Below are 22,284 nucleotides of genomic sequence, written 5' to 3' on the forward strand. Positions count from 1 at the left end.
CCCAAAGTGCTAGAATTACAGGTGTGCGAGGATTCTTTTAATTTATAAAAACCTGTCAGAGTTTGTGCTGGGATCAGTATTCCTTTACACCTGGTTCCTAAGTATTTATGTTACCAGTGCTTTCAGAGAAATGTCCCTCAGAAATGTTGGGCAGAGATATCAGTGTCCTTTTAATGCAGAAGGTACTTTGATTTGATTGGATGAATGTGTTTTTGTTTTTTTTTAAAGATTTTCAGGCTGGGCGTGGTGGCTCACGCCTGTAATCTCAGCACTTAGGGAGGCCAAGGCGGGTGGATCACAAGGTCAGGAGTTCGAGACCAGTCTGGCCAACATGGTGAAACCCCATCTCTTCTAAAAATACAAAAAATTAGCTGGACATGGTGGCGCACGCCTGTAGTCCCAGCTACTCGGGAGGTTGAGGCAGGAGAATTGCTTGAACCAGCGAGGCAGAGGTTGCGGTGAGCCGAGATCACGCCATTGCACTCCAGCCTGAGTGACAGAGCAAGACTCTGTCTCAAAAAAAAGATAAAAAAGATTTTCAGCGGTAAGAGCCGCCTTGGAAAGTTTCTGTGCTATTTACTTTCTCTAGCAACTCTCACTTCTAAGGTAGAATTTTAGATCCACTTATAGCTCTGTATCGGGATCCTCTGAAACATCTACCCCAAAGCTAGCCTAACCATTGGAACTCTTTGGACTTACTCTGTAGAATCTTTGAGACATGTGAAAATACTTTTCTAGAACCAAATGTGATTGGTCTAATATTTTAAAATTCTTTTTAGGCAAAGGGGCTGATTTGAGTAAGCCTCCATGTCGAAAAGCAAAGGAAATCCGGAAAGAAAGGAAAAGGTTAAAACTCATGCAGCAGAACCCAGCTGGAGAACTTGAGGGTTTCCAGGCTCAAGGTCACCCACCATCTTTGTTTCCACCAAAGGCTAAATCCAACCAGCCCAAATCACTCGAAGATTTAATTTTTGAATCTTTACCAGAGAATGCATCACACAAGTTAGAGGTACTTTGAAGGACTTTTGTTGTTTGTTTTATTATGATTTTTTTTTATTTGGGCATATCGTTTATTTTTATTTGAAGTTCTAACCAGTTGATGTTTTGCTAGGTAAAGAATGAGAATTTAAAAGAAATTAAAGAGAATAGGGAAGAAGTAACATTTGAATTTACTAAGTTAACTGTTATTTGAGAGGAACTCCCTTTTTTAAAAAAGACTTTTTGAGAATACTTCAGATAGTTGGCCACTAAACTTGTGAAAACAGTGTCAATTTTAACATGCTACCTTGATTGAAATTTAACAGTTAAAATGAAAGAAATACTCTTTAAAATTGTGTTTTTAGCAGTTTTGGTTTAGATAGTAGAAGACAATGGATTACACAAGGCAAATCACTATTTTCTCCATTATAATATTCTGATCTTGGTAAAGACAGCAAATGGTGTCATATACATAAGCTAGCAGTTAGGAATTATCTAAATAGGGCTCAAATGTACTGCTGAAATCCTCTCTCATTAGTACCCAAACCAATTTGGGCATAATATGAATCCTTTTAGAGCCAGATTCCTCCTTTTTTTCCAAATTTTTTTACATTTCTCGATCAGATCAAGATTTCTCAGTATTAGTTTCTCATATATAAAAAAACCAGGACTGGATGTGGTGGCTCACACCTGTAATTCTAGCACTTTGGTAGGCCGAGGTGAGTGGATCGCTTGAGGTCTGGTGTTTGAGATCAGCTTGGCCAACACAGTGAAACCCTGTCTCTTCTGAAATAGAAAAATTAGCCGGGCGTGGTGGTGTGCACCTGTAATCCCAGCTCCTAGGGAGCTGAGACACGAGAATTGCTTGAACCCAGCAGCTGGAGGTTGTAGTGAACTGAGATCACGCCACTGTACTCCAGCCTGGGAGACAGAGCAAACGTTTGTCTCAAAAACATTAGCCATAACGATTTTTATCTTATTCTCATATGTGATTAGTAACTGGTCAGCCTTTGAATTTTATGGCTTACTTCGTCTAAAAATACCACTAAAGTCCTGATAATAAAAATTAACTTTCATGCATTCTAAGCCTTAATTCAATATATGTGTTATCAGAGGATTTAGCTTTTTTTTTTTTGAGGCAGAGTTTCACTCTTGTTGCTTAGGCTGGAGTGCAATGGCGCGATCTCGGCTCACTGCAACCTCCGCCTCCCGGGTTCAAGCAATTCTCCTGTCTCAGCCTTCTGAGTAGCTGGGATTACAGGTACCCACCACTACGCCCGGCTAATTTTTGGTATTTTTAGTAGAGACAGGGTTTCATCATGTCGGCCAGGCTGGTCACGATCTCCTGACTTCAGGTGATCTGCCCACCTCTGCCTCCCAAAGTGCTGGGATTACAGGTGTGAGCTACCTCGCCCCGCCAGATTTTAGCTTTTATAACTCTTTGGCTACTCTGATTTGGATACAGATTTTTTTTCCTTCCAAAATTGTAAACAGAGTTGAATACACTACTTAAAATATTTTACAAGGTGTCTTTTATCTTTTGATCATAAATAGTAATGTATTCAGGGGGCCAAGCATGCTTAACATAACAGTTGTCCAGTGGTTACTTTTACTTTTTGAATGTAATGATACTCAGGATGTATAGAGATCTTTTACCACTGGGTGTCGCTGTTTCTTCACAGAATTACCCCTCACGGCACACATGTCAAGTTTCCAGTTGTTTTCGTTACATTGCATTTGACTGTTTTACTGTTCTGTTTTGCTAATTCATTTTAAGTGGCTAGTAAATAATGTTAAAGTAAATGTTAGCCATTACTGCATGCAATTACTGTTTTAAACTTATCCTTATTTTACAAGGTTACTTGAGCAACATGGTGACGTTGTAAGATTTGAATGAAGGAAATGTGACTTCAGAGTCATGGTTGTTAACTATGCTATGAAGTAGGAAAACTTTATGAGGTCTTTTAAGCTTAAACAGCAGAGTTTTAAGTTGAGGGTTAGCAATGATGAATGAGTGTCCAAAAAATGTATTCATATTTTTAGTCTTTCTTAGAGTTACTGGTAGTTGTGCACAACTAGAGGTTATTTATTTATGTGTGTGTCGTGTGTGTACGAGTGCTGGAAATACTCTGCCAGTTTATAATAGAGGCAGGCTCACATAATTCAGTCATGAAAGCTGAGGCTTAGAGTTTAGAGGGCATCCTCCTCTGTCTTCTTAATGAGTCTGTAAGTTACAAAAATAACTTTTTTCTTTATTTACTAACTGGTTGGTTTTTAATATTAAAATATTTAGTTGCTTTAATGATTGTTAAAACTTGGTTTCTTGGATGGGAGTTACTGTTAATGCATATTCCACTGAATGAATAAATGAATGAATTAGTGAACTTGTTTTTTTAACTGCTTCTGAAGGTGAGGGTGGTGAGATCATCTCCACCAAGTTCGCAGTTCAAAGCCACACTTCTGGAGTCTTACCAGGTCTATAAACGTTACCAGATGGTTATTCACAAGAACTCACCTGATACGCCAACCGAGAGCCAGGTCAGCAGGCCAAGTGTAATTTTCCTGTGCAAACAGAGCTTTCCTTCCACTTAATATCATTTAATGAAATCTTGGTTTATTTGTGCTACATTTTATTTGTGTTCAATTTGCAGCATATCTGCAAATACCTAAGACTGAATTAATGGACATTCTGAAAGTGCAAATTTTACCTAGTGCCATGTTAAGTACCAGCTATGTATAATTTCAGAGTGGAAAGTAATATGTAAAATTATTTAAAATCACTATTTTAGATGCATTTATCTAAAAGATAGTAATAGAGCTCTAAATTAAAATACCTATGAGGAAAATGCAGGAAACTTTATATTTTTATGGTAGATATATACTTTGCCTAAAATGATTTTAATTCTTTATCCGTATTTGAAAGACCTATGTAGAAAGAATTGATCCCAGCTAAATTATTATTTATTAATGTGCTACCCTTGCACAATTGAGTGGGACTAAAAAAGGCAGATAGTAGAACATTTTAATAGAAGAACTCATATGCTAATAATTTTGTAAGTTAAATGACCCAAGAAAAATCTGTAAAGGAAAAAAGCTTAAAACACTTAGTATAAGTAGAGGTAGCAAAAGTAGTGATCATGACCACGATTAACAACAATATTGACTCTAATTTATGCAGAAAACTACAATAAGTGGATAGAGAAAAAAAAAAGATGAACAAATTGTTGGCTCTTATGATTTTGAGATTTTCATAAGTTTTAGTACAGAGTTAGCACTTCAGTCTCTGCGCCAGTCCGCCCAGTCTAGGGTTTCTTTTCATGACAAATTCCAGTTTGAGCTTTGGTGTGGATTTGCGGAGATCTTACTCTAGCCTCACCTTCAGAAGCATATCATCAGTTAGAGATGTTTCAATAGCATTTGCTTGTATTTTCCTTGCTCTGAAGGTGAGGTTAGTACCTGCCTCCTTTGAGGACCCAGAGTTCAAGTCGTCTTTCAGCCAGTCCTTTTCTTTGTATGTCAAGTATCAAGTGGCCATACACCAGGATCTACCTGATGAATGTGGGAAGACTGAGGTATTGTTTGTTAACTGTTGTTTTCTGTGTTGATAAGGTTGTCTGGGAAGAAGTATAATATGTGCTGTTTTCTTACTTGTCAGGTGGAGCTGATGACCCTTTCAGTGTGTATTACTGAACTTCCATGAACACTCACATGAGTCACACATGTGAGCATTTTAAATCCTTAGAAAAAAGGATTGCAAATTCAGGATGCGTTCTCAGTGTCTTCTCTAGGAACCTGAATGTAGTAGTTTATATGGTCAGTCATCCACCCTAGGTTAACAGTCATTTACTGAATACCCATTGTGTGCCAGACCGTGCCACAGAACAAAAGGAGGAGTCTCGGTCTTCAAGAAATTGATAATCAAATGGGAAAGACAGACCAATAAGCAAAAATATCTTAACAAGTGAATTAGAAAGGAATACCTACACCTAACCTACTGAACATCATAGCTTAGCCTCGCCTGCTTTAAACATGGTCAGAACACGTATTATAATGGCCTTTAGTTAAGCAGAATCATCTAACACAAAGCCTATTTTATAATAAGATGTTGAATATCTCATGTGATTTATTGAATACTGTACTGAAAGTGACAAACGGAATGGTTTTGCATCATTGTAAAGTTGAAAAAGCGTAAGTCTGACCATTATAAGTTGAGGACCTTCTGTTAGATGTAATATGATTTAACAGGCATTTTTTGAGGGCCTGTCCTTCCCAGGCTTGGGATATTGAAATGAATGAGATGGCATCATTGTCACAGTAGAACCATGATATGTTGGAAGAGAGAGGCTGATGGATACAGAAGACTTAGAGTTTTGATTTTTTGACTGCTTTTGTTTTTTTAATGACACAATGTGTAAGCTAAAAAGAGAGAGTTAATAGGACGGGAGTTAATGCTGCATGTTCCCTGAGAAAGGGCTCACTTCCCAGATCCCCCAGAGTCTTCTGGTTAAAGTGTCATCTACAGACCTGCAGCATCAACAGCACCTGGAACACAGACTCGCAGTCCTGTTCATTCAGCATCTTCATTTTTTTTTGAGATGGAGACTTGCTGTGTCGCTAGGCTCAAGTGCAGTGGCGTGATCTCTGTTCACTACAACCTCCACCACCCGGGTTCAAGCGATTCTCCTGCCTCAGCCTCCCGAGTAGCTGGGACTACACGCGCGCGCCACCACGGCTGGCTAATTTTTATAGTTTTAGTAGAAATTGGGTTTCACCATGTTGACTAGGTTGATCTCGATCTCTTGACCTTGTGATCTGCTGCCTTGGCATCCCAGAGTGCTGCGTCTGGCCAGAATCTACATCTTAAACTAGGTTTCCAAAGGATTCATAGGCACATTTCAGTTTTGAGAAGCTGTGTCCTGGGTTCCCTATCGATCCCTGCCACTGTAGGTGATAGCATTTGCGGATAGTAAGGATTCTGCTAGGCCTAAGAAGCTTCCTTTGATATTCTCAGGGAGTCTTACTCCTTTCTGAACTTTCCTCCTTCCTACTGCTTTGGAGATGGTGCCTTTGTACCTCTCTGCTTAGCAGGTAGGAATAGTTGGGATGAAATGTTTCTGTGGCCCAGTGTGTTTATTCAAGACTTCCCTAGGGACTCCTCCTAGTAGGCTTCAGGCTTCTGGGAAGTCCCTTTATGTACACTTAGAGCAGCACTAAAGGCATTCATAGTCTGAATTGGGGTGGTAGACAGGTATGTAATTCCAGTGCCTTTAGAATTAGCCACTGGATTAGTAGGGACAGCCAGCTTAGTGTGAGACTGGAAGTTATAGAGGTTTTTCTGAGGGAAGTGACATCTGAGCCAAGTCTGGAAAGATGAGTAGGTGTTTGCCAGGACAAAAAGGGAGAAGGGTGTTCTGGGCACCAGGACTAACAAATGCAGAGGTGTGGATGGTGAAATTATACGCCATTTTGAGGAACTACTATTAATACTTAGTTTAGTGTGGCCAAAACATAGAGTATATGTTAGGAGGTAATAAGGGATGAGGCTTTTTTTTTTTTTTTTTTTTTTTTTTTGAGACATTCTTGCTTTGTCTCCCAGGCTGGAGTGCAGTGATGTGATCTTGGCTCACTGCAGCCTCGGCTCACTGAAACCTCTGCCTCCCGGGTTCAAGCAGTTCCTCTGCCTCAGACCCCTGAGTCTCTGGGATTACAGGTGTGTGCTACTACACCTATCTAATTTTTATATTTTTAGTAGAGACAGGGTTTCACCATGTTGGCCAGGCTGGTCTTGAACTCCTGAACTCGGGTGATCCACCGAGCTTGGCCTCCCAAAGTGCTGGGATTACAGGTGTGAGCCTGACCAAAGGATGAGGCTTTTGGAGGTTTAGGTAGGAGCCAGATTTTTTAAAAAATAATATTTTAGAAATAGTTAAACTGCCACATACCTACCAGCAGTCTTCAACTAGCCTTAACATGCTGCCATTCTTGTTTCATCTATCTCTCCATACCTTTTTGTTGTTATTTTGCTGTGCTATTTTATACCGAATCTCAGACATATTGTTTTATATGTAAGTCCTTAAGTGTGTATCTTAACTGACTAAAAATGTAGGAGGAGCAGATAACGTGCCTCCTAATGTAATCCAGTAAGAAGTATAAACCACCACCTATGGAATGTTCTTGCTAAAGAAATTGAATCTGAATCTATCCAAGCTTCTACTGACCAGTTCACAGAAAATATGAGGGGTAAAGGAATATGTTAAAATGACACTTGGGCACTTGTATAAGATCAATTACCTAGTTTCTTTAAATAAATTAATAAAGAAAAAGGGAACTCTATTCTCAGATTAAAAGTTATTAATATAGACATTAAAAAATATATAACACAGTACCATTATTACACCCAGCAAAATGTATATTATTTAATGCTTTGTACATGTTTGATTTGTTTTTTTCTTTTTTTTGAGTGGGGGAGACAGTCTTGCTCTGTCGCCCAGGCAGGAGTGCATGGTGCCACATTGGCTTACTGCAACTTCGCCTTCCAGGTTCAAGTGATTCTCGTACCTTAGCCACCTGAGTAGCTGGGACTACAGGCATGTGCCACCACGCCTGACTAATTTTTGTGTTTTTAGTAGCAATGGGATTTTGCCACATTGGCCAGATTGGTCTCAAATCCTGTAATCCTAAGATGCTGGGATTACAGATGTGAGCCACTGCCCCTGGCTGATATACTAGATTTTGTTTTCCACTCGTCCATTGGTGGACATTTTGTTTTTTGTTTTTTTTTTTTGAGCCGGAGTTTCGCTTTTGTCAACCAGGCTGGAGTGCGATGGCGTGATCTTGGCTCACTGCAACCTCCATGTCTCGAGTAGCTGGGATTACAGGCACCCACCACCATGCCCGGCTAATTTGTTTTTTTGTGTTTTTAGTAGAGATGGGGTTTCACCACGTTGGCCAGGCTGGTCTCAAACTCCTGACCTTAGGTGATCCGCCTCAGCCTCCCGAAGTGCTAGGATTACAGACGTAAGCCACTGTGCCCAGCCTTGGGTGGTTTTTATTGTTTGACTTTTATAGAAAATTCTGTTATGAACATTTCATGTTCCTGTTTTTATGTGGATGTGTATTTTCTTGAGTGTATACCTATGCGTGGAATTACTGGGTCATGTGGTAACTGTGTTTTCCTTTTGAGGAACTGCCAGACTTGTTTTTCAGAGAGCAAAATCATTTACCATTCCCACCAGAAGTGGATGAGGGCTCCGCTTTCTCCCTCCATGTGCTCACCAACACTTGTGTCTCTTTTTTCTTAAAATTGATTACGTTACTCATAGTGCGTGTAACGTGGTGTCTCATTATGGTTTTGATTTGCATTTCCCTTCCTGTGCTTTTTGGCCTTTTGCATTTCTTCTTTGGAGAATTGCGTATTCCAACCCTTTGCTCATTTTTTAATTGGGTTGTCTTTGTTACTGAGTTGTAGGAGTTCATTATATGTATTCTGGGTACAAGTCTCTTATGTATGTGATTAGACTCTTGCATTCTGTGAATTATCTATATTCCTAGGAACATTTCCTGGTGAAAATCTATTTTGTCTGCTCTTAGTAGAGCCACTCCATGTTGTGATTCCTGTTTGCATGATACATGTTTTTCCTCCTACCTTCAGTCTGTTTGTGTCTTTGAATCTAAAGTGTGCCTCTTTTAGACACCATGTAATTGACCTGGGTTTTTGTTTTCGGTTTTTTAAAGTCCAGAGGGAGAACAGTCTCCCTTTTCATTGAAGTGTTCAGTCAGTTCACATTTAATGTTTTGATTGAACTAGTTGAATTTACACCTTCCATTTTACTTCCATTTCCATTTCCCTAATATGTCTGTTTTTTTTTTTCCTCTGTTCCTTTTTTTTTTTGAGACGGAGTTTTGCTCTTGTTGCCCAGGCTGGAATGCGATGGCGTGATCTTGGCTCACCGCAACCTCCGCCTTCTGGGTTCAAACGATTCTCCTGCCTCAGCCTCCCTAGTAACTTCTTCTGCCTCAGCCTCCCTAGTAACTGGGATTATAGGCATGTGCCACCACGCCTGGCTAATTTTGTATTTTTAGTAGAGACGAGTTTCTCCATATTAGTCAGGCTGGTCTCAAACTCAGGTGATCTGCCTGCCTTGGCCTCACAAAGTGCTGGAATTACAGGCATGAGCCACTGCGTCCGACCTTCCTTTGTTCCTCTTTTACTGCTTTCTTTTGCATTAGATATTTTCTAGTGTACTAAATGAATATTTTCTAGTGTAACATTTTTATTTCTTGAGTGATTTTTTTCACTATATATTTTTAAAATATCAGTGGCTACTCTAGTATTTAAGATAGAGATCTTAATTTACACAATTGACTTAAGATTTATACGAACTTAATTCCAGAGAGATGTAAAAAATGCTAGTTCTGTATCGTTTTAGTCCCTCTTTCCCTTTTTTGTGCCATTATTGTTATACATATTACATGTGTCTGTGTTACAAATTCAATAATTATAGTTATAATTATTCCTTTATGTAATTGTGTCTTTTATAAGAAGAAAAGGAATAAAAACAAGTAGTTATTTATAGTTTCTTACGTTAACCAGTTTATTTGCTATTGCTGGTTCTCATTTGTTCTACGGATTCAAATTACCTTCTAGTATAGTTTTGTTCCTATCTACTTAATGAAGTTATTGTCAAATATATTACTTTTCTCTATGTTATTGTCCCAATGGTACAATTATCTACATATTGTTTTTACAATTTTTTTTTTTTTTTTTGAGACGAACTCGCTCTGTCACCCAGGCTGGAGTGCAGTGGCGTGATCTTGGCTCACTGCCTGCCTCCCGGGTTTAAGCGATTCTGCTGCCTCAGCCTCCCGAGTAGCTGGGACTACACCTACCTGTGTGCCACCATGTCTGGCTAATATTTTGTATTTTTAGTAGAGATGGGGTTTCACTATGTTAGCCAGGATGGTCTTGATTTCCTGACCTCGTGTTCTGTCCGCCTCGGCCTCCCAAAGTGCTGGGATTACAGGCATAAGCCACCACGCCCGCCTACAATTGCTTTTTAAGTCAGTGAAGAGAAGAAAGGAGAGTATGCATTTATATATGAGAAGCCTCTGATGTGGCTCCCTAGAGGGCTCAGCCTGGGTCATATGCACAGTCATCCTGGGTGTCGGTGGTCTTAGTAGTGTTCTTTTTGTCTCTCCCTGACCCTTTTAAAATGTTTACCACTGAGGCTGGGCACGATGGCCCATGCCAGTAATCCCATCACTTTGGGAGGCCAAGGCAGTTGGATCACCTGAGGTCAGGAGTTTGAGACCAGCCTGGCCAACATGGTGAAACCCTCTGGAGGGTCCTACTACTAAAAATACAAAAATTAGCTGGGCATGGTGGAGGGCGCCTATAATCCAGCTACTCAGAAGGCTGTGGCAGGAGAATTACTCTAACCCAGGAGGCAGAGGTCGTAGTGAGCCGAGATGGCACCATTGTACTGTGGCCTGGGCGAGGGCGAGAAGAGGGAGACTCTGTCAAAAACAAAACACAACAAAAGATGTTTGTCACTGTTTGTGTCACACCCAGCTTTTAGTTTCCACTGATTGCTGACTGAGTGCTCTGTTGATTTCAGTGGTCTCCTGGGGCATGGTCTTCTAGGGCGTGGTCTTCTAGGGCATAAATTGCTCCACAGTCTGCATTAATTAAATTTGGGCCCATTTGCTCCGGCAGTTTTTGAGTCCAGTTTTCGAGGTTTGTTCTGACCCCAAGAGAGCTCTTCTTAGTTGCATCTTTTCCTGGTTCCCTTTACTTGTTAAGCTTGTTGCTTAAATGGAACTACTGGCTGCCTCTGAATTGCTAACCACCAGAATCTGTTGTTTTCAGGTGCTCTTAGCTTTGAACTTCCCCGTATCTCTTTTCCAAATAAAGAGCTCTGAGGAACCCCCTTTCACCAACTGCTCCTCCCTTCTCCCCCAAATCTTTCTGCCACTCTTGTGTTCTCTTTGAATGACACCTCTGGTCCAGGTAAGATAATTAAATTTGGGGCTCATTAACAGGGATTAACCTGCCAACTGCCCTAGTGATAGTTCTTTTTTTTTTTTTTTGAGACAGAGTTTCGCTGTTTTTGCCCAGGCTGGAGTGCAATGGCGCGATCTCGGCTCACCGCAACCTCCGCCTCCCGGCTTCAAGCAATTCTCCTGCCTCAGCCTCCCGAGTAGCTGGGATTACAGGCATGTGCCACCACCCCGGCTAATTTTGTATTTTTAGTAGAGACGGGGTTTCTCCATGTTGGTCAGGCTGGTCTTGAACTCCCGACCTCAGGTGATCCGCCTGCCTCGGCCTCCCAAAGTGCTGGGATTACAAGCGTGAGCCACCACGCCCAGCAGTGATAGTTCTATATAAGGAGATGGTCACTGCTGCAGATGAGGTTCTTCACCTGCCGTGTTTTCATCCTACAAATTCTTCCTCCACTCGGCAAACCCTTGGCTTCCAGATAGAGAGTGCACTATCTGTGGGACTGACTGCTCTAATGCAGAAAGAGAAGCCAAAAAAGTTCTTTGAGAAGTTTGCGTTCTACTGACTGACTTTAAGGGACTCTGTATAGTATCACACTGTGATGTAGTTTCGTTAATATAAGAGGGGAAACTAATTATGTTCAAGAAAATACATGTTTTGCTTTTTTTATTGGAAAACATTTAAACAACAGTTAATATGCCTATTTGAAGATTTCAGGTAACCAACCACATCAGTGCATTAAGTCCATTTTGACTCTGTAAAATAATCATTTAAATACTTTGAAAAATAGGTTATTTTTTGAGAAATTTGATGAGAAGATAAATATAGATTGCCTGGCTATTCTAAGCAATTCTTTTTAGTAACATTAATACAGGCGTTATTAAAAAATAAGTTTTAGGCAACCAGAAAGGGTAAAAGTTCTCAGTGGAATTTTCCTTTAATAAAAAGCAACCCTAAACCATTTCTTCTCTAACAGAAAGCACCCTGAGGAGTCAGGCATAGATATGCAAACTAGGAGCTTTTAAATGTAAATGCAGGCAGCTGTACCTGGAATCCAGGTACATTCAGTATGGCCTCTCCTGCCATCTTTTCCCTGTTGCCACCGTGTGCGGGCATCATGGTAACCTCCATGTAAAATCACATGTACGGGTATCATGGCCACCACCTGGTGGAGGCCACATTTGCATAATAAAAGACTAGGGTGGGAGGGTCAGTCTTCGAGGGCTATATAAATGGCATACCTGATCAACCCAATCCCCTGAGCCCTATGTAAATCAGTCACCACCTCCTCAAACCTCTTTACAAAACCAATTGCATTCTGCCACAAACTGGAGACCCTTTTTGGGCGTCCCACTTTCTCATCTTGAGGAAACCTTTTCTTTCTCTCTTTGTCTGCTAAACTTTCTACTCCTAAACCCACTCCTCATGAGTGTCCGTGTCCTGAATTCTTTCTCGACCGTGACGGAGAACCAGGCTGTATACCTCAGACAATGGAGCCGTTTCAACATCTTTAGAAAAGTAGCGTATAATTGCAAATAGTGAAATAATACAGGACTTTGTCAATTAATCCAGTGCGTGTGTTTCCATGACTCTTTTCAGTCATTCAGGTAGATACCAGATTTTCAGAAAATAAAAAATGTAATATAAATTGGAGTAATATGTGACCTGTCTCGTTTATAATACAGTATAAAACTAACTTTTAAGAATCTTTATTTTTCAGGATACCAGTAATTCTATGTGATAGAAACATGAGATTTTAGCTGAAATTTTATTGATGTTATTCTGTAGAAAATACTGTTGTCTAATGTGTGCCATTGGTTTCCTAGAATAACTAGAGTTGACCTGTCATCTCTTCTTTACTGTCTCAAAAACAGGCTAGTCATAAACCCAGTAATCTCATCACACTTCCGCATTCACTGACTAATTGTTTTCCAAATTTTATTATCAACACTATCAAACATGAAGGAAAATTGAAAGAATGGTTTACTGATTAGTATAATCAGTATAATTAGTATAATCAGTATAATTAGTATAATGACCTCTACACCCCTCACCTAGTTTCAACAGTTGTTAGTTTTCCTTTGCTTTATCTTTTTTTGTGTGTGAGTCATTTTGAATCCATTATATATCATGACATTTTACTCCTAAATTCTTTAGCATGCATCTTCGATAAATGAGATGTGCTTCTACAAGACACAGTATAATTATAACGCATGAGAAACTTAATGATAATTTGTAAATATCTAGTATTTAGTGCTTATTTTACATTTTCCCATTTTAAAAGATTTAGTGTTTAATCAAAGTTTATTACATTTTGTGATATCATCTTAGATTCCTTTATTCTAGGACAGCTTCTTAATTTTTTTCTATAATATTGACTTCTTTTCCTTAACTTTCGACTTTGAAACTTGGAGTTTTTGAACAGAAATTGAAAGAATATAATTAACATCCAGACTCCATTCACCAGTGTTCACAAGTTGTTAACAACTTTGTCAGGTTTGCTTTATCTTTCTCTCTTGAACCATTTGAAAGTAAGTTGTGCATGTTATGACATTTCGCCTGAATGTGCTCAGCATGCATCTCCTAAGAATAAGTATATTCTCTTATATAACCACAATATTTATTCTTTAAAACCTGTAGAAATTCTGTAACATCACAGTCCACATTCAGATGCTCCAAGTGTACCAGAAATACCTTTAATTTTTTTTTTTTTTTTTTTTTTAAGAGACAAGGTCTTGCTTGGTTACCCAGGCTGGAGTACAGTAGCACGGTCATAGTTCACTGCAGCCTTAAACTTTTGGGCTGAAGTGATCTTTCTGCCTCAGCCTCCCTTCTGAGTAGCTGGGACTACAGGAGTGGACCACCATGCCAGGCTAATTTTTAATTTTTTTTTTTTTTTTTGTAGGGGTAGAGTCTTGCTCTATTGCTCAGGCTGGTCTCGAACTCCTGGCCTCAAGCAATTTTTCTGCCTCAGCTTCTCAAAGTGTTGGGATTACAGGCATAAGCTATTGTGCCTGGCTCCAAAATAGAATATAGCTTTTATAGATGAATGAAAATAGGATCCAGTCATGGTTCACACATTTTACATGAACTGTATTGTGTTTATGATATGTTTATGAGTATTATGTTTCTGTAATCTTTTTGATTTTTTCATTTAATGACTTTGACATTTAACCCAATTATCTTTAGAATGTTCTGTATTCACAATTCGCTTGTTCTCTAGTAATCAGATTCTGTCACCTAGGCTGTAGTCTCAGCTCACCGCGAGCTCCGCCTCCCAAGTTCAGGCCATTCTCCTGCCTCAGCCTCCCCAGTAGCTGGGACTACAGGCACCTGCCACCACGCCTGGCTAATTTTTTTGTATTTTTTTTAGTAGATACGGGATTTCACCGTGTTAGCCAGGATGGTCTCGATCTCCTGATCTCGTGATCCGCCCGCCTCAGCCTCCCAAAGTGCTGGGATTACAGGCGTGAGCCACCGTGCCCAGCCTAGTAATCAGATTCTTAAGGGTTTTTAAAAGCTTGCATGTTTTTAGGTGTAGGTGATGTGTACTTAAAAAAAAAAAGCTTTTTATTGAAGTGTAATGTATATGCAGAATAATATGCATAGGTGTTCAGATAGATGAAATTTCACAAATTGAACTCACATGTGTAACTACCTCTTAGATTAAGAAATTGCTACTCAGCAGGCTAAAGCGGGAGAATCGCTTGAACCCGGGACGCGGAGGTTGCCGTGAGCTGAGATGATGCCACTAAACTCTAGACTGAGTGACAGAATGATACTCTGTCCTCCAAAAAAAAGAAAAAAGAAATCGATTATTACTAACTCCTCAGAAGCCCCTGTTTGTTCTTTTCCATCATACCAGTATTCTCTTGACTTGTAAAACTACAGATTAGTTGTGCCCGTTTTATACTTAATGTAAGTAGAATCCCACTCTTTTGAGTGTGGTGGTGTTTGGCCAACATTATGGTAGTGTGAGTCATCTGTATTATTTTGCCTGTTGTAGTAGATTGTTCACTTTCATTGCTGTGTAGTGTTTTATGTATGACTAATCCAGAATTTATCCCTTTCTGCTGTTGGTGGGAATTTTAGTAGTTCCTGGTATGAGGCTGCTGTGAAAAATGCTGCATAAGTATATCCTTATACATATCTTTTAGTAAACATATGGACACATTTCTGTTTGATGTATGCCAAATAGAAATGCTGTGTCATAGAGTGTGCAGATGTTCAGCTTTTTCCATATTGTCAGTTTCCTCTAGGGGTTGTGCCAGTCTTACTGTTTTACTGTATCATATCAAGCAGCATGTAATGTCGGTTGTCCTTCATTTGTGATGAGGGACATTTAAGTCTATTGTCACTTGGTTTGCTTAATCAGCTCTCTTTATTATTATTTTACTTATTTATTTATTTTTTGAGATGGAGTCTTTGCTCTGTTACTCAGGCTGGAGTGCAGTGGCACGATCTCGGCTCACTCCAAGATCAACAGTAACAAACTCCGCCTCCCGGGTTCACGCCATTCTCCTGCCTCAGCCTCCAGAGTAGCTGGGACTACAGGCGCCCGCCACCACGCCCGGCTAATTTTTTGTGTTTTTAGTAGAGACGGGTTTCACCGTGTTATCCAGGATGGTCTCGATCTCCTGACCTCATGATCCGCCCACCTTGGCCTCCTAAAGTGCTGGGATTACAGGCGCGAGCCACAACGCCCAGCCTCTTTATTATTCTTATATTTTTCTCTTCGTAATTAGATCTTCTCATTTTAAGGGCATGTTGTACCCTTACTGTGATAATATTTCTGAGGTAGGAGGAATAACCTCTTTCCCAATAACCTGTTGTCCATTTGTTTTAGCATCCTTTGATGATCCTTGCCTGAGTAGTTATTATGGAGAGGTGGGAGAGGTAGCAAAACGGTGATTTGTCTAATTGTATTATTGTTTCTACACTTACTAGCTGAAATTCTGTTTCTCTGTAATGAAGAAATTTCTCTCTGTATTCACAACTCCCTACCTCCCACCATCTTTTTTCCTTTTGATAGCATTGTAGGCTCATGGCCTTATATGAAGTGCTATAATCCATTGCCATCTATTTTATTTTCTTCTTCTTCTTCTTCATCTTCATCTTCTTCTTCTTCGTCGTCTTTGTCTTCTTCATCTCCTCCGTCTCCGCCGTCTCCTCCTCCTCCTCCTGCTCCTCCTCCTCCTCCTCCTCCTCCTCCTCCACCTTTGCCCAGGCTGGAGTGCAGGTGGTGTGATCATAACTCACTGTAACCTCAAACTCCTGGACTCAAACAGTCTTCTCACCTCAGCCTCCTAAGTAGCTAGGACTACAGGTGCACGTCTTTGTCTTCTTCATCTCCTCCGTCTCCGCCGTCTCCTCCTCCTCCTCCTCCTCCTCCTCCTCCTCCTCCTCCTCCTCCTCCACCTTTGCCCAGGCTGGAGTGCAGGTGGTGTGATCATAACTCACTGTAACCTCAAACTCCTGGACTCAAACAGTCTTCTCACCTCAGCCTCCTAAGTAGCTAGGACTACAGGTGCACGTCACCACTCCCAGCTAATTTTTAAATATTTTTGTAGAGGGGGATCTTGCTGTGTTGTCCAGGCTGGTCTCCTGGCCTCACATGATCCTCCTGCCTCAACCTGCTAAATACTGGGATTATAGGTGTGAGCCATTGTGCCCAGCCTATAATGTTTTTTAAATTAGTTCAAGGAACTTCCTATGAGAGATGGAAATAGGAGGCGATACCTACTTCTGAGGGGTGCTTATTTTGAGGATCGTTATCTGTATATTCAGATGTATGTATATTCACTTGTTTAGACGATGAGTGTGGAAAGGAAAGGTCGTGCTGAGTCCATTCTGACCCCATGGAGGCTTGAAAGGAGACTGTGGAACCTGTGCCACTGTCTCACTCTGCCACCAGGTGGTGGTGTAGATCGAGAACCCTTTGCTCTTTCCTCCTGGCTCAGCTCTCTCTGCAAGTTGTGTGTTCACAGCCCAAGAAGTTTGAATAAAGGCTTCTTTTTCTGTCATTTATTGTAATTTTCATTGAGGCCTTAAAAGGATAATTACAAGTGATTCTTTGCTTGTTAAAGAATTTAAATATTTTCTGGACTTTAATCTCGAGAAGTTTTCTTCTTCATTTTTTTCCCTCTTAATGGTTTACATTTTTGTATATGAAAGTAATAACTTATATTTAGAAAATTTTTCAGTGTATTAGAGAATTGACTTTCTCCAATTATGCAAAGACCAGACAATCATATATAGGCATACACAGTAAGTTCTCACTTAATGTCATTAATAGTTTTTGGAAACTGTAGTCATAGCTGAAATGACATACAAGGAGACCAGTTTTACCCTAGATCAATTGATGTAAACAGGAGTTAAGTTCCTGCAGCATATTTCTGATCACAAAACATCACCAGACTTCTAAATAAAAACCAAAGCACTTCTGATATTAAACATTGAAATAAATGTGAGCTATATATACATTTAAGAAAGATTAATAAACATAAGTAAGATAATTACCCAGTGATTTCAGTTCAGGTGGCAGGGAGCTGCAGCCTATTCTGGAAGCTCAGGGCGCAGATTGGACACTCACCCTGAATAGGAGTCTGTTCCACCACAGGGCATATTCAGGCACACACCCACACTAACACTGGGACCATGTAGACATGCCAGTGAACCTAACGTGCACACCTGTGAGATGTGGGAGGAAACTGGAAGACCCAGAGCAAACCCACGCAGACGTGGGGGGAATTGCAAGCTCCATATAGACAGTAGCCCTGGCCAGGAGGCGGGGTTTTTTTTTTTTTTTTTAAATCATCAACGTATTTTTGTTTCTTGTTTTTTATTTTTTATAGAAGCAGGATCTTGCTATGTTACCCGAGCTGGTCTCAAACTCGTTGAAGTTATAACGAAATGATGTTGAGCAAAGCAGTGCCACCTGAGAACCTGCTGGTGCTGCAGGTTGAGTATAGCTTATGTGAAAATCTGAAATCCAAAAATGCTCCAAGATTGGAAACTTGTTGAGTGCCAACATGACAGTCAAAGGAAATGCCCATTGGAGCTTTTAGATTTAAGATTTTTGGATTAGGGATAGTGAACCTGTATTTTATAAATATTTAACTCTGGCATATAATTAACAGAATTAGAATGAGAGTAAGATCCGAACATTTTGAAACGTTTTAATATTTATTTAATATTTATTTATTTATTTAGAGACAGTCTTTACCTCTGTTGCCGAGGCTGAAGTTCAGTGGTGCAATCTCGGTTCGCTGCGACAGCCACCTCCCAGGTTCAAGGGATTCTCATGCCTCAGCCTCCCAAGTAGCTGGGACTCCAGGCGTGTGACTCCACACCCGGCTAATTTTTGTATTTTTAGTAGGGACAGGGTTTCACCATGTCGGCCAACCTGGTCAGGAACTCTGGCCCCAGGTGATCCGTCTGCCTGCCTTGGCCTTGCAAAATGCTGGGATTCCAGGTGTGAGCCCCTGCGCCCGGCCACATTTTGAAATGCTTTAGGCAATTTTTTTTTTTTTTTTTTGAGATGGAATCTCACTCTTGTCGCCCAGGCTGGAGTTCAGTGGTGTGATCTTGGCTCACTGCAAGCTCCGCCTTCTGTGCTCATGCCATTTTCCTGTCTCAGCCTCCCGAGTAGCTGGGATTACAGGTGCCCACCACCACGCCAGGCTAATTTTTTGTGTTTTTTAATAGAGACAGGGTTTCATCATGTTAGCCAGGATGGTCTTGATCTGACCTCGTGATCCGCCTGCCTCAGCCTCCCAAAGTGCTGGGATTACAGGCGTGAGCCACCGTACCCGGCCTCTTTTTTTTTTTTTTTGAGACGGAGTCTCACTCTGTTGCCCACGCTGGAATGTTGTGGCACCATGTGGGCTCACGGCAACCTCTGCCTCCCAGGTTCAAGCGATTCTCATGCCTCAGTCTCCCGAGTAACTGGGATTACAGGCGTGCACCACCACACCTGGCTGATATTGTATTTTTAGTAGAGGCAGGGTTTCACCATGTTGGCCAGGCTAGTCTTAAACTCCGGATCTCAGGTAATCCACCTGCCTCGGCCTCCCAAAGTGCTGGTATTACAGGCTTGAGCCACCGTGCCTGGCCTGAAGCTTATTTTTTAAAGCCCGGCTAACTTACTTGAATAAAGTAGAGAGCTTAGGCAATTATTTATATAATTCGATCAAGGAAGCCAGTTTCTTTAAGCAACTCCTAAGTCAGGGCACACTTGTGCATTGTAGTCTGTCCCAAGGTCTGTGACAAGACATTTGTTACTAATAGTAGTTAAATGACCAAAGCTTTTCAATCATTTACTATTGGAGAGAGACACTGTTACATCCCAAGCATGTTCCTTTTTGGGGAGATCCAAAGGGATGCAGTTAAAACTAGCACTGGAAATATTCATCTTTCTTTCCTTCTCTTTCTTCTCTCCCTTCCACTCCCCTCTTTTCCCTTCCTCCCTCCTTTTCATTGTTTGACACAGGCTCTTGCTCTGTCACTCAGGCTGGAGTGCGGTGTCGTCATAGCTCACTGCAGCCTTCAACTCCAGGGTACAAGCAGTCTCTCCTGCCTTGGTCCCCTGAGTAGCTGGCACTACAGGCATATGCCACCACACCTGGCCCTTTTTTTTTTGAGAGGAGGCCTTGCCTTGCTATGTTGCCCAGCCTGGTCTTGAACTCCTGGCCTCAAATGATCCTCCCAAAGTGCTGAGATTACATGTATGAGCTACTATGCCAAGCCAACATTTAACTCAAAGTTCCTTTTGGTCAGTAACTTCCTAAAACTTGTCTCAGATCACAAAATCATACCATCATACAACATTGGAGGTGAAAGGATTTTAGGATTATATAGATGAATGTCTCATATTTAAAGAATTAATTAATTTGCCTAAGGTAACATGAGTAGTTAGTGGCAGAGCAATGTCCTGAAATTGCAATGCTTTGGTTTTTTTGTTTGTTTGTTTGTTTTTGAGACAGGGTTTCACTCTGTCACTCAGACTGGAGTGCAGTGGTGCCCTGTTGGCTCACTGCAACCTTTGCCTCCCAGGCTCAAGCAATTCTTCTGCCTCAGACTCCCCAGTAGCTGGGATTACAGGTGTTTGCCACTACTGCTGGCTATTTTTTTTTTTTTTTTTGACACGGAGTCTCGCTCTGTCGCCCAGGCTGGAGTGCAGTGGCGCAATCTGGGCTCACTGCAAGCTCTGCCTCCGGGTTTGTACCATTCTTCTGCCTCAGCCTCCCGAGTAGCTGGGACTACAGGCACCCGCCACCACACCCGGCTAATTTTTTATATTTTTAGTAGAGATGAGGTTTCACCATTCCCAGGATGGTCTTGATCTCCTGACCTTGTGATCCACCTGCCTTGGCCTCCCAAAGTGCTGGAATTACAGGACTATCACTATTACAGGTGAGCTATCTCACCTGGCCCCGCCCAGCTAATTTTTGTAGTTTTAGTAGAGATGGGGTTTCACCATGTTGGCCAGGCTGGTCTCCAACTCCTGACCTCAACTGATCTACCCGCCTTGGCCTCTCAAAGTGCTGGGATTACAGTCGTGAACCACTGCGCCCCAGTCTGCAGTGCTTTTTATACTAGACATGATGTTGCCATTGGAAAAAGTTAAAGTGGGCCTCAGTTAAAATATGGAGTGACTGACATCAGTGAGTGAATTGTTCATTGTAAGCAAATTTTCCAGGCATTGGAAGCGTTTTTATTGCTGAGATATTATGTACTCTAATCATTTAAAATGACAATGTTCCCAAAACGTATTGTGTTCTTCCTCACCTTCTCAAACAGAATGCTGAGCAGGACTTGCCTGTTGATAATGGCTCTCGTATTTTCCTAGGAATATTCTTCTGCTCTTGTTGTATTTCCGCGTGCCATGCACTGCTTTTCTCTCTAAAGTTACTCTGTTGTCCCCTTTATCCTTTCTCTTTCTTGCTGACAATTCTTGTGTTAGTTTGTCTAGTATTAGCATTTCTTCCCTTTCTAATTTGTAATTTCTTAATATGTTCGTTAAAATATTGAGCACCTGCTATACGTCAAGTACTGTCGAGGCATTTGGTAACTCTTTAATCAGTGAGTAAATCAGATAAAGATCTCTTGCTCTCATGGAGCTTGCATTCTGGGGGTTTGGTTGGGGGAAAATGGTCAGAGATAGTTATTAAACAATAAGTATAATACATCAGTAAATTATATAGTAGGTTAGCAGGCGGTGTTACGGGAAAAATAGAGCAGGTATAAAGGAGGGTTGGAAGTATTGGTTATTGGCTTGGAAACTAGATCACCAAGTTTATTGTTAGTAAAGTTACAGTCAAGAGGAAAGAGGGAAGAGGAGCTTGTGGGACTCTTCTGTAAGTTGGGAATATAAACATTAGGAAGTGCCTTTTTTGAGTCCTCATTTTCACCTTTATTGTTTTTTTCTGGGTTTTGTCTTTGATTTGAATGTCCGAAGTTCTGGAGTAGCTTGATAATTGACCTCTGCTTAAGGTTTAGCTTTATATAACAATAATTATTACATTTAATTTGAACATACTTACAATGTTTTCTGAAAGTTGAGGATTAAGCCCATGAAATGGGAAGTTAGCTGTCAAATGGAATGCTTGGCATGAAATGGATGCTGGTTCTTGATTAACCTTCTGCCTGAGAACAAATGTGCCCAGTGATAGACTGTTTGGATTGAACGGTGTGAAGGTGATATCAGTACTACAAACAGTGCTTGGTATGTTCACAGTTCCATAATTTTGGGTCAGGATATTGTTGACATGAAGGCTGAGTAGCATCCAGGGTGAAAATGTGAACTCTAACTAGTCATTTCTGCCTTAACTCTTGTCTCCTCTACTTACTACCTGTGTGGCTTTCAGCAAGTTCCCAATTGCTCAGCTCTCTTCACTTCAGGTTCCTCATTTGTAAACATGGGAAAGACCTACAACACAGTTTGTTGCGATAATTACATAAGGTTATACTTGTAAAGGTGCTTGGCCAAATAATCATCGACTGAAGTTTTGTTACTAGGTCTGGATGATGTTATTAGGAACTATCAAAGATACTGAGGTCAAGGGCAAGTAAGTGATCCTTCTGGTTACCCAGTCAGCATTTGCACATGAAATTATATTTTTCTTGGTTGTTTTTTCTTTTTAATTCAAATATTTGTCTGAATTAAAAGGACATATATTTTAAATTTTAATATTAAAATCAGTCTAGTCAAAGAAAAAAGTAATATTCAAAACCACTCAGTTTGATTTATCAACATATAATTTTAATCTTTGAGAATTTTTAATATTTTAATTTATCCTTTTATA

At 40.6% G+C, this 22,284-nt stretch overlaps 1 protein-coding gene across 2 annotated transcripts in view; it reads left to right on the plus strand.

Annotated features, from left to right (window-relative positions):
* ATE1 (arginyltransferase 1) overlaps window positions 1-22,284 on the plus strand; it is a 195,521-nt gene that overhangs the window by 23,484 nt on the left and 149,753 nt on the right. For both annotated transcript variants that reach the window (XM_012001067.1, XM_012001068.1), the window contains 2 exons: window positions 780-1,009; window positions 3,388-3,516. In XM_012001067.1, the coding sequence (XP_011856457.1) occupies window positions 780-1,009; window positions 3,388-3,516 (359 nt within the window). The remainder of the gene's footprint in view (window positions 1-779; window positions 1,010-3,387; window positions 3,517-22,284) is intronic.

Source organism: Mandrillus leucophaeus, unplaced genomic scaffold (genome assembly GCF_000951045.1).
Source record: "Mandrillus leucophaeus isolate KB7577 unplaced genomic scaffold, Mleu.le_1.0 Scaffold65, whole genome shotgun sequence".
Lineage (NCBI taxonomy): Eukaryota > Metazoa > Chordata > Mammalia > Primates > Cercopithecidae > Mandrillus > Mandrillus leucophaeus.